This window comes from Fundulus heteroclitus, unplaced genomic scaffold (assembly GCF_011125445.2).
Source record: "Fundulus heteroclitus isolate FHET01 unplaced genomic scaffold, MU-UCD_Fhet_4.1 scaffold_337, whole genome shotgun sequence".
Taxonomy (NCBI): domain Eukaryota; kingdom Metazoa; phylum Chordata; class Actinopteri; order Cyprinodontiformes; family Fundulidae; genus Fundulus; species Fundulus heteroclitus.
Window position 1 is genome coordinate 123,767 of NW_023396747.1, and position 12,746 is coordinate 136,512.

General features: G+C 45.8%; 2 protein-coding genes across 3 annotated transcripts; both read left to right on the plus strand.

Annotated features, from left to right (window-relative positions):
- The first annotated feature begins 1,559 nt into the window (after positions 1–1,559).
- On the plus strand, positions 1,560–9,378 carry LOC105917318 (aspartate beta-hydroxylase domain-containing protein 2). Of its 2 annotated transcripts, XM_021310338.2 has the most exons (5): positions 1,560–1,598; positions 1,720–1,893; positions 4,077–5,278; positions 5,664–5,777; positions 6,400–9,378. In XM_021310338.2, exons 3-5 carry the CDS (start codon positions 4,414–4,416, stop codon positions 6,528–6,530), a joined length of 1,110 nt encoding a protein of 369 aa, XP_021166013.1. In that variant the 5' UTR covers positions 1,560–1,598; positions 1,720–1,893; positions 4,077–4,413; the 3' UTR covers positions 6,531–9,378. The 2 variants fall into 2 exon arrangements, with proteins under 2 accessions (XP_021166013.1, XP_012707543.1); XM_012852089.3 differs by lacking the exon at positions 1,560–1,598 and having other exon boundaries at positions 1,617–1,889.
- Positions 9,379–10,444: 1,066 nt separating this feature from the next.
- On the plus strand, positions 10,445–12,486 carry LOC118559678 (POU domain, class 3, transcription factor 3-A-like; the record flags this gene model as incomplete). Its single annotated transcript, XM_036130324.1, has 3 exons — positions 10,445–10,483; positions 11,475–11,537; positions 11,656–12,486. Coding segments are annotated over exons 1-3 (933 nt in total), but the record flags the coding sequence as incomplete, so codon positions are not given.
- Positions 12,487–12,746: the final 260 nt, after the last annotated feature.

Consider the following 12,746-nt stretch of genomic DNA (forward strand, 5'->3'; position numbering starts at 1 on the left):
ATTTAAATTCAGGTCTAGGCTTTGACTGGGCCACCCTGACACATTAATATGCTTTTATCTAAATCAGAGGTCTTCAACCCTGGTCCTCAGGACCCACTGGCCTGCATGTTTTAGGCGTTTCCCTGCCTCCACTCACCTGACTTAAATAAATAGGTGATTAACTGGCCTCTGCAGCCCTTTATTGTTGCTGAGGAGGTCCTCCAATCATTTGATTCAGGTGTGCTGGAGCAGAGACACATGTAAAACCTGCAGGACAGTGGGTCGTGAGGACCAGGGTTGAAGACCTCTGATCTAAATCATTCCACTGTAGCTCTGGTCCTCTGTTAAGGGTTGTCATCCTGCAGGAAGGTGAAGATCTGTCCAAGTCTCACGGTCTTTGCAGTGTCTAACTAGTTTTCTTTTATATTGGTCTTCTTTTTCTTTTACCTTTATTTTACCACAAAGGTCCTGGGGATTTAACCTCTTTTTCTAAGGAGAGATGGCCAAGATGCACACCAGTGTACAGTAAAAAACACATAAAATAAGCGTTTAGCTCCATCCATCTTCTCATCTGTGCTGACCAGCACCCTTATCCTTGCTAAATAAAAGCTTCCTCACAACAAAATACTGCCGCCACCATGTTTTACTATGGAGATGGTGTGTTTAGGGGATGTACAGCATCCATTTCTCCCACACAGTATTTTGAGTCTAGCCCAAAAGGTTAAACTTTTCAGTTTATCTGACCAGAGCCTCTTGTTTCACTGTGCATCCTACATTGCTTATGACAAGCTACCCAAAAGACATGTTGCTTTTGTTTTCTTTCAACGCTGTCTTTCTTCTGATCACTTTTCCACAAATACCAGATTTATGGAGTCCACAGCTAGTAGCTGTGCTATTTACAGATAGGATCTCTACAGCTCCTACGTTACAACAGGCCTTTTGTTTTTCTATGATTAATTTCCTTGATCAGGCTGTCAGGCAGACAGCTATGTTTTGGCAGGTTGCACCATATATATACCCTTTCCATTTTGAATGTTGGATTGAGCTATGTTCTGTGAAGCTTTCTAAGTTTTAGACCATGTTTTATGATCTAACCCTGCTTTAAATTTCTCCACATTATCCCTGACCCGCCTATGTTTCTTAGTCTTTGTGATGCTATTTGTTCACTGATGTTCTCTGACAAACCAGTGAGGAATACACAGAACATCTGGCTTTTTAAAAGAGGTTAAATCACACATAGTTGGAATCTATTTACTACTTATGTGACTTCTCAAGGCAATCTGTTGTTATTTGGTGGTCTCTGTGTAACGATGGCTCATTACAGCTGCACGCCAGTCTTCTCAGATTTTTACTAGCAAAAAATAAAATAGAAAACTGTGAAAAACATATTATTTATTTCCCTCTTACACTCATTTACTACTATGTGATTGAAAAATAGAAAATTGTAGTTGTAACGTGAAAAGGACTCAACGGGTATGTCAGAAGGTTTCTGATCACGTTGCCAATACTTCAGCATTATTTTTTTTCAAGCTCCTTTATTTTGAAAGGTATAAGCGGAAGCAGTGGGTGATATTCCCCCCTAACAGAAGATTGACTCTGGGTGTCTTCCCCAGAGAAACGTCAGTATTTACATCAATATTTTCTGAAGGCTTCTCCGACTCTGCTGTCCGGCTCGGACCGGGATTCCGCCCGTCTGGTTCTGACCCATTTAATACACCGTTATTGTTCCCTTTCCGTAAGGCGGTGGCAAGTCCCGGTTCCGTGTGTCTTTGTGAGGACCGGAGCGCTTTCCTGAGATGTGGCTGAGCGATAGCCGTCTGCCGTGTGCACTGCAGTGGTGCGCAGCTTCGCCCGGACAAACACCTGTGCGCCTCCGCTCTCCGCCGGCCGGCCTCTGCCATTCATGCTGAGTAGGTATGGACGCGGTGAAAGCAGCGCACCGAGACATCCACGCAGCTGCAGACACGGAGGGGGGAGGCGTGGGGGGGCTCTTCGTGAGATTGTCTTGTTTACCAAGGGTCGCTCCCTGGTTGCATTTGTGCTGCTTTAGTTTGAGAGGCAGCGCGGCCTGATGGCAGCAACTCCTGGGTGGCTTTGGAACAAAAGGCGTGAATGGAGGAACAAGAGTGCGCGTTTATGCGCTATTGGTGCCGTTGCTGGTTTGATTCTCACTTAACAGGCGTTGGTGGTGGTGGTGATGGTGGTGGTGGGTTGGTGAGATGTGGGGGTGTGGGGGCGTCTTGATGCTGTCAGACAGGATGGAGGGGAGGATAGGAGCAGGAGAACCGGACCATTTTTGGTGAGAGCACATCGTGGAGTTCTGATCACAGCTGACGCATTGCACTCCTCGCCTTGTGGCTGCTGGTCCATTAGCATTATATAATCACACTCATGTAATGCAGCCTTCTTTTGATACTAAGACGTATACCCCCCTTTCCCCCCAGGAGCTATTATAGCAGCTCCTGCTGAGCAACCTATGAAGGCCAATTATAAATGAAGGTGGGCTTCAACTATGTTTTCGTTTACATAATTGTGCGTTGTGTGTGTGTTACTCAGTGTTAGAGAAGGGAGAGATTTGTTTTAAATGCAGCAATGTGCCCATGACTCATGGTTTTATAAAGTGCAGTACAGGGGGAGAGTGTGCAAGGGAAGGCTGGATTCCAGTTTTTGCTCACTCTGTGTGTGCTGTCAAGTCCAAGTCCAGCAGGTGTTTGTTACATGCTGTGAATCAAGATGGACAATTTGTTTCCCTAGTATAAAAAGTCACATGTGTTTTGTATGGTTTGCGTATGCCCAAAACCATGGCAACATATGAAGGCCTTCTCTTGTTAGCCTCGGCAAAAGGCCTGAGCTAGTATGAGATTCTAGTGCTGTGATAACCTTAAAATACCACATTTTCATGGTAGTTACACAAAAAGCAGAAACAATCATGCAGAAGAGACGCAGTGATCTGGCTTTTCTTGGCCCGTACCAATTTCCTGTTGCTTCGGCGATTCCAATTTTGTGGATACTGTAGCTTTTTTCCCCTCTGGATGGTAAAACAATAATAACACACACACATATATATGATATAGTTCAGTGGAGTTACTTTTAAATTCAACTAATAACGAATAAGCTGAGAGATCAAGTCCCCTTGTGCACAGAGGAATGTGTCCATCAACTTTATCTGATTTTTACTAAACTCAAAAAGTGCATCAAGGCACATGCTTTCAGATGAATGATTTAAAGGCTGAAAATGGTTGGGGGGGGGGGGGGGTGCTTGTAATGGAAAGGCAAAAACAGAAAGTGATGTTTCAATATTTAACCTGCCAATCACCGATCAGACCCAGTCAAGGTTTATGCAGCAGATTCCGGTCCTGGGACAGCTGAATAGGAGAGATTTCATTCCTTTTATTTAAATTATAAATGTACCAATTGTTCCCACTCCTGCTTTATTGAAAACAAAATAATAACACTCTCTGTGGCATCCACTAGTTTTCTTATTTAAACAAAGCCCTGGTAAATTAAGTATTAGTTTTCAGGTGTTCCTTGTGCAGAATATTACCCCTTTTTGTCATAACACAAAATGTGACCACTATGATATTTGCTGAGTAATTAGCCAGGCTATCTGCTCCGGAGTATTCATAGCTGTCAGCTGCTTGACAGAGATGCAGCTTGGAGCTTATCAGCTGCAGTTGGTCAGCAGCTTTACCTCAACATTTATAGTGTCTGTGCAATGATCGGCCCTTGTTTCTAACAACAGAAAATATTTCCAAATTAGCCAAATGTATCTTTCTTGTCAGCAGTAGCTTTCTTTCAGCCAAATAGCCAGCAGTGTGCAGCAACACGTAGGGGAGGGACAACACTGCGCTTTTCTGTTTTATGGGCCAGAGAAAACTCACTCCGGTTCTTTCTGTGACATCTCATTAAAAAGTAGAAAGTGTAGCAACCCAATGGCATGAAAACTTTTGGGCTTTTGAAGCCGTGACTCCAAATAAACCTGCATGCCTTCATCCCGGTAACCGACCCATTGCCCTCTCAGCACCCTCCAACGCCGTGAAATAACACGTCCTGTTGTCTTTTATCTCTCTTCCTCTCCTTCTGTCTTTGTTTTGCAGAGGACAGATAACCTCAGGCGAGGTGTCCGTCTCCATTTGTCGGAGGGTAGAAGCAAGGGAGCAGCACAAACACCGCACAGCCAGGCACCATGCAAGGAGAAACCTGCCCTCCTCGCAGAGCGCTGAAATGCTAGACCTGAAGAGCGAGAGTGTCACATCCAATCAGCAGACTGTTTACATCGGAGGCGGCCACAAGAGCCGCTTGACACTTGACTCCATAACAGCCCGCGTGTGGTTCGAGGCGCCTTTCAGTCACAATCAAGTAAAGACGCGTTAACTGATCCTTCATCATTACTTCATACTTCTGTCGGATTCATCAGCCCAGAGGCGACCTAAGATGGAGTGGTCGCTGGAGAGTGTGAGGGAGATGGTGGCTGGGGGGATGCAGTCTGTGAGGGAATGTGAGATCTGTGCAATCGCCATAGCCATGTGTGTGCTGCTGCTGTTCCTGTGGTACTGTTACAGAGTGGGCCGGGAGCACGGCACCAGCCCCCTGCGAGGCAGGTATCTGTCTGGGCCCGGCCGGATCGGAGGCGTGGTCGGGGGTTTCATGAGTTCAGACTGTCGAGGCAGGGGCAAAGGGAAGCACGGGTCGCTCCTGGAGGAGCAGAACGGCTTCGCCTTTTGCCAGTCCTCCGAATGCTTCCGATGCACCAGCGCTGGCGAGAGCCTGAACCAGAGGCTCTACCATAGCCTGCAGGAATACGCCAAGCGTTACACCTGGTCGGGTATGGGCCGGGTTCACAAGGGGGTCCGCGACCAAGGCCGGTACCTCAACAGCCGGCCAACTATCCAGCGGCCAGAGGTCTTCTTCCTTCCCGACCTACCCTCGGCCCCCTTCTTCTCCAGAGAAGTGCAGAGACATGATGTGGAGCTGCTTGAGCAGAGCTTCCCTGCCCTCCTAGCCGAGTTCGAAAGCATCTACCACCAACCCCCGGCCCGCAGCGGCTCTTCCCTCCCGCCAGGCTGGAAGGCGAACAGCACCCCTCGCGGTCAATGGTGGACGTACTACCTGGTAAACCAAGGCACCCCTTTGGTCCTCAATGTCAGGAGATGTCCGCGGGCGTGGCGGGTGCTGGGTCAGCTGCGCACCTTCATCGCCAACAACGTCTTTGGGAACGCCTGCTTCTCCGTGCTGACCCCCGGAGCGCTCATTACGGAGCACTACGGTCCGACCAACGTCCGGCTGCGCTGCCACCTGGGTAAGAGCGCCAAATGAACTGAAAGGGATCAGGCTCAGTGTGTGTCAACCTCAGTGTAGCAGCAGATGGTTCCACAGATAAGCATAAATCAAAATGAAAAACATGGGCCAACACAGTGAATAAGCAGCTGTAGTTTTTATAGACTGAATTCTCTTGAGTGACGGAGCCACACGGGTAAAGTGTGCCAGATGCAGGAGTCATTATTGTTCTCTCTGTACTTTGATCTTGTTTCCATCTGTGCTCTGTGAAATGACTAGGCAGTCGTCTTTCTTCCTTTGGAGGAATATCGTTTAAAAAAAAAAGCACACTGTAAGGATGCAGACACCACGGATGAAAGTTAGATGGCAGCCTGATTTCATTTCCCCCTGTTATTTTTCTCTGCCAGGTCTCAGAGTGCCTCAGTCTTGTGAGCTTGTTGTTGGGGGAGAGCCACAGTGCTGGTCTGAGGGCAGCTGTCTGCTTTTTGACGACTCCTTCCTCCACAGGGCTTTCCATGACGGTAAGACGGGTGACATAACCCAATCTGAGAAAAACCGAACACCTTCCAACAAGACTCTGACTTGGGTCTCAGTTCATGACAGTGTTGTAGTACTCGAGTCCGAGACTCGAACTCGAGTCTGAGTCATTAGCTAAATTTAGAGACTCGTGACTTGACTTGGACTTGAGCACTGATGACTCGAACTTGGACTCGGACTCCTACATTCAGATCATTCTGACTCGGAAATTGAGAAAAAGACTCGACTTGTTTTATATCATTAGGCTATAATTTTAATATGTCATTAGAATATTATTTGGTGTATGATTTTAATATCTATTAGTGCAATGTGCTGGAGTGTGGATTTTTTTTTTTAGTTTATAAACATGTAGGCTATGCTTACTTTAGTGCGGAACTTGGACTCGACATGGATCAAAAATGACTTGACTCGGATGAGAAGTGGACTTGACTCGGACTCGACTCAGATTTTTTTTAATGACTTGGACTTGACACGGACTTGAACACTTGAGACTCGAACCTGGACTCGGACTCGAGGCATGGTGACTTGACTACAACACTGGTTCATGAGCATGACGAAACGTGAGTGCTCGATTTCTGCCCATTTAAATGTTTGCTGTCTTTGCAGGCAGCCCGGAGGACGGCCCCAGGGTGGTGTTCATGGTTGACCTGTGGCATCCCAACGTGGCCGCTGCCGAGAGACAAGCCTTGGATTACATTTTCACTCCGGGCCGTTTGGAGGACAGGGAAGGGAAATAGTTGCGAGTGAGAAACCATGTCTTTGAGTGAGAGACAGTTGGAGTTTAGAATAAGCGTCTGTATGATTGGGGAGTGACTCTTTTTCTGCCTCCAGACCAGCTTTTCACATTCACTGTGTAAATATTCTCCAGCTCTTGCAGTAATGCTCATGACTCTTCTCAGCAGACAACCAGACGTTGGGCCTCTCTTATCAACTGCTATTTCACCCGTGAAGCCATAAAACACAATAATACATTAGCTTAGTCATATAGTATCGCTTATATTGTGAACACTTAATCCAAATGTTATCCATTTTAAACATTTTAAAGTCAAGAGGTCATATAAAACCTTTCCGATATGCCGATGATTCGTTGCTATTCATGTTAAAGCCTCATGTTTCCGCTTAGATATGCCTTGTCCTTGTTTACCCGGATTGGTTACTTTTCAGAGTGTAAATAAGATTTGCACACAAATGTTCCAGTTAAATGATGAAGCACTTAAAGTGGATGGGTCTGCTTTGCCCTTTAAAACACTCAAAGAGCAGTTTAAGCCCAATAACAAGAAAGTAGACACATCTTGAAGAGAACTTTTTGAAAATCTAAAAGTGTTACAAAGAGCCTGTTACAATCGTCACCCCTAAACACAACTTTTGGCATCCAAAATCTCTCAACTGGATATGTAAGGGTTTTTGGCACTCTATGTTTTGGTGTAGCGATTACTGCCAGTCTGTCCAATCTGCTTTTTGGAGGATTTCTAGAGAAAAACCCTTCAGGGTCTGGTGCCGAGCTGTGCATCACGTAAATCATTTTCTATGCCGTTAACACAACGTGGACAGGCCATGCTGAAGTGTGCCAAGGCAGGACAGATCACTGAACTTCAGCGAGCGGTATTTTCTTCAGGATTTGATAGGTTTGGAACCAGAGCAAATCTGATAGGGCCAATTAGTTTTGGCCTTTAGAATAAGACTGCTAACGTTCTACATCAACCCTGAGAGGTTCCACCAAGTGGGTACTTTGGTTCCGCGATAGCAGGTTGGTTTTTGAAAGCTCACATGGGTGCAGGATTTCTCCGGGTTGATTTTTGAATAGACAGAGGCAAGTTGGAGAGACGGCCGTCTTTATGGATTTATGACCTTAATTGTTAAGTAGCCGTTGTAAAATTAAAGGTTATATATCTGACATGACATGTCATTTATATGCTATACCATGGGACCATACTGGACAAATAATTCTGTTAAATTACAAATTACTGAACTTTTTTTTTGTTCATAAATCAATGCTGTCACTTACCAATCACCATGTTAGATACTTCTAACTTTGGTCTAATTCTGAGGGGAAAAAGGATTTCTAAGAAATGACCAACGTGTTATGGAGGTGTACGTTATACCCTTTTTGTTTTGGCTATCAGTCAAAGCAGTTGTATGATTTGATATGGAGGGGTACATATAGAGCAGAGTGCATACAACATTTTAAACTAACTTAAAAAGAATGTGTAACTTCATTCATGCCATCTCTTAGAGCATAATGGGCCCATAGGCCAACCGATTCTGTTAACTATTAATGAAGCCTTGTTTTGACAACATGAGAAAACCTGCCTACATTTCCACAAGGGCTAAAATATAAGTGTTATTTGGTATTTTTATACATATCGCCACATTTGCATTCAGATTGTCAGGACGAGGACCTTAGAATGTTTACATTTCTCTGAATGACTTCATCCTCCTGCTACCAGAATGTGAACACGTTGTCATTGATTGTGTTACGCGTCACAACTGACATTAAATCACAGTTACACATTGTTTTAGCTGAAACATCGTTTCTAAAAAAGCACATTAAGCCACAGTTAAGCAACACATAAGCAGCAGGGGATTACTTTTCCATTTTTTGTTTGTTTGTTGTTTTTTAATTGAAGGGCTGGGTACAATCATGGCAGGGAATCTTTGGCTATTTCACATGCACACCCAGACACTGAAGCTTCTTCTTTTTAGACCAGAAATAGGATTTGATAACCGAGGTCCAATGTCCACGATGATGTGAATGTTTACAGTTACAGATGCTGTCACTGTCCCCGTGCCTGGCGGTGTGGTGGTTAGTTGTGCTCCCCTTTGAAAAGCAGTCCTGTTTTTTTGCCGGACGTGGTTGGACAAGCACATTTCAAGTTTTGACGTTTTGTGAATAGGCCTGCGCAGCGACAGTGGAAGTGAGGGATTTTTGGTAAAATTTACTAAACTCTTCTAATTTGGTTGCATTTGATATACCAGGTTTGTATTTCTGTACATATGTATGAAGTGGAAGGAAAGCAACACCCTGAATGCCCGGAAATGTCCTGAAATGACTGTCCCCAATGCTTTAACTATTGTGTTGTCTTGATTTATAGCTAAAGTGATTGCATCATCCTCCGACTGAAGAAGCCAACCATGAAAATTTGTTTTCTATAGATTTGATCAGTATGTTCTGTGAAATGTTTATGAAGTACTCTCTCTTTGTTGTTCCGTGATGTTTTCTTTAGATCACTGTAATTCTGCAGCTCAGTATGGTACCTGTTATAAAAGTCACAATCCTTGCTCAACGAGCCTCCGTGGATAAATGTGCGCACCGCGCAGTCTAAAAGCTAGTGAAAATGAATCGCCTCGGCTTTTCCCGTCCACCGCAATTCAAGAAACCCGTGTTCCGTTCTAATGTTTACAAAGCTGTGATCATTTACACGCCATCTACAACATCAGACAACACCGACTATTGCGTTGAGCTGTGCATAATTGGGTTGAAAATCAACAGTGCTGCTTGTCCAGTGGAGAAAACAAACTCCCAAAGCATTGGCTTGGTGCACACTGTATGATGGAGCACCCATTTTGTTTACATTTGGATCAAGGATTTTGTGTCCTTTAACACTTGTGTGTATTTTGAACAGTATTTCTGTACATTTAATAAACAGTGGAGTATCTTATATAACCAGCTGGTGTCGGAGTCCTCCCTTTTCCACAGAAATCTCACGTGTCTCAATCTCCTCTTCAAATCTATGCATTAACTCCCATGCAGTTTGCTGATTGGGTCTTTTTGATAATTAGGCCATCTGTACAAGCCCTACTTTAGTATTGATTACACACTAACAAAGAGCGGTAATGTTAAGTGTAATCAATACTGGAGAAGGTTTTCTGTGGAGGACTTTGTCCCCCTGAAAGGCCTCCCTCAGCACAGTGCAAAAGAGAAAATGTGTAGCCTGCATGCATCAAGGTCTGTAGGTAGTCTTAACGCAGTTTTAAAGATCAGTAATGATAGATAGATAGATAGATAGATAATCTGTTGAAAATGAGAATACTGGAGTTATTTTTTTGTCAGGTGGAATGGACACAGTTTGTCTTTGTAATGTGTCTATCCCATTATTGCAGCTTTTTTATATTATTTATAGGCTGCTTACAGTATTTTTCATATAGATATATATATATTTTTTTTTTTTTTTTTACCTGAATTCTACAGAAAACAAGTTTGGAGCCTTAAACAATGTATTTTGATAGACCAACAAAAAGTGTTTTTGTATATTTGTATTTACTTCTCTTTCCTTTTAAAGAAGGCCTAGCGAAACAAATTGCCTTTAGAAGTCACTGAAATAGTTCACGTGTCTATGATTTATTCTTAGTATAAATGCAGCTGATCCATGTAGTTCTCAGAGGGTTTTTTTTGTTTTTTTACAGGACATTAGTGAATAAACAGTGGCATGAAGACCAGGGAACTCGGCAGACATGTCAGGGATGAATGTAGAGAAGGGTTGTGTTATAAAACAATATCCTAAGCTTTGGAGATATCAAAGAGTGCTCGTCAATCCATGATCTAAAAATGCAAAGAGTATGAAGCAACTGCAAACCTACACATGGTGGTCCACAAATTATAAAAAATGGCATTTCCTGTAAAGGGGGCATTAATAAGAGGAGCAGTGTTTCCATGGTGACTCTGGAGGAGCGGCAGACATTCGGAGCTCAGGTGGGAGAATCCTTTTACGGGACTACTATTAGTTGTTGAACACAGCCGGAAGAATTTACAGTTTGTCAGAAGGCGTGCAGTGTTTCTCAACCCAGACCCTCAAACTGTCCTCGATGGTTGTGTGTTTCTCTTCTGCCACGGCTGATTTAAATAACCGGCTGATTAACAGATTTCTAGCACTTGATGGCTGAGGATACTGAGGAGGTGACGCAGTCATTTGAATCAGGTGTGCTGGAGCAGAGACACCTCTAACACATGGAGGACTGTGAGCCCTGAGGACCAGGGTTGAGAAACACTGTTGCAGGGGCCAGAGCAAGCATGAAAAATATGCTCTGATAAGATGAGACCAAAATCAAGCTTTTTGGCATACATATGTTTGAAGATATTTAATTTCCATGAACATAGAATTCCCCTAAGTGAAACAGGGTGATGACTGCATCATACTGGAGGGATGCTGTTCTTGAGCAGGGACAGGGAAGCTGGTGACGGTTGATGGGAAGGATGATGGAGCAAAATACAGTCCAGAGGGTCACCGTCCAGCAGAAAAGTGATCTTAAACGCACAACAAGAGCTGGTTTATCATTTCGTTTGACCAGGCCAGAGACTTGCAGCAAAAAACTACAGGAAATGGTGTTACAAGGGGGGCTCATTACACATGCACGGAACATTTCAGATTGTGACTTGCATCCTTTTCCTCCCATTTTACTATTACGCATTCCTTTGAGCTTGAACATGACCTAACAAATACTTAGGCTATAAACGCGAAGACGTTGTATAAAAAAGGCGTTATGGGCTCTTAACGAATACAAAGTTTCCTTTTATATGTTGTGGATCACGTTGTCACTTGTTGATCTCCTCGTTCGACAAAAAAATCGACTGAATTCACTTTTCTGAATACAAAAATCCCAGAGCTGATGATAGCGCCGTCCTTCACCGCGTCCGAGCCAGAGAAAACCTTAATGAACAGGTGACGCGCTCTGCCGCCACGCAGCCGCTGTTGCTCCTCTGCTCGCTGCCTGAGCGCGCTCCGGCTGGACTGCCGCACCGCGATCAGGTGGGGAGATGCAGCTCAGCTGAAAGCGGGCAGCACTGCACTGAGGATAAAAAAAAACAACATGATTGTAGCCCGGAGAGGAGGTGGCGTGGATGAAGGACCCACGGAGGCGAAATAGATCGGATCCGCCGCGATGAGCGCCTCCTTTCCGAAATCGGATTCCACAACCTCGTTACTAAAATCATCGAGGCGATCGACACACCTCCCCGAGCAGACATCCGAGCTACGGAGAGGTCAGCATCACCATCAGCACCAGCACCAGCACCACCACCGTCCCGCCGCGCTCCACGGCACCGGCGGCAAAGCCGAGGAGTCCTTCTGGTCGGCCGAGGGCGACGTCAGCGCTCGGAGACCCCTGTGCCACCCGTCCGCGGCCGGCGGCCAGGACGGGAGTAATACCGCAGCCACTCGGGGCAAGTGCAAGCCCCAAGTCCTGCACGGCCAAGTTCAGCCGGGGCCAGACTGCGAGGCGGACCGAGGGGTGACCGAGCGGAGCCGGACTAACCCCAAGCCCTCACACCGTCACCACCACCATCACCACCACCACCGCAGGAAGCACCACCACGGGGAGGACCATCCAGATGACCCCGAGCGTCCCCATGCCGGCTGCCACACGCACACCCACAGGGTGCCCTCCCTCTCGGACAGCACCGACGACAGGGCCCCTCTGTGTGAGCCGAGGGACCGCAAGAGGGCCAGTCTGGCCAGAGGCGGCGGTCAGGCCAGCAGTCCGTCCCCGTCCTCTTGCTCCCCTGTCCCGCCGTCCAGCAGGTCGTCCCGCCGCTCCCGGAGGTCCAGCACCGCCTCCTCTGCCTCTGACATCAATTTAAGGAGCGTCCTCCATTCGCTGTTCGGCCAGGTACGGCATTCGCATCCCCGACACCGCTCGTTCATTTGGCATTCACCGTGTGAGGTCTACCAGTACAGGCTGCCTCTGGATATTTCTCTGGCAAGTTGTGACAGCGATGCCCCAAATCCACATTTAGATTCAGTGAAGGGAGCGCTTGGGTTTGCAGGCTGAAGGTTTGCCCCATTTGTCCCCGCATCACCCATAAATCAGCCCTATATCTTTCTCTGAGACTCCTCTGTTTGGGTTGTGCTTTTTGGCCTCTTCATTCACCCTCTATGTGTTCTGCGATGCTGTCTGCATTACTGAACCAGGCTGGAGAGAGAGGAGAGCTCCTTTTTACGCGTTTGTTTCTTATGTAA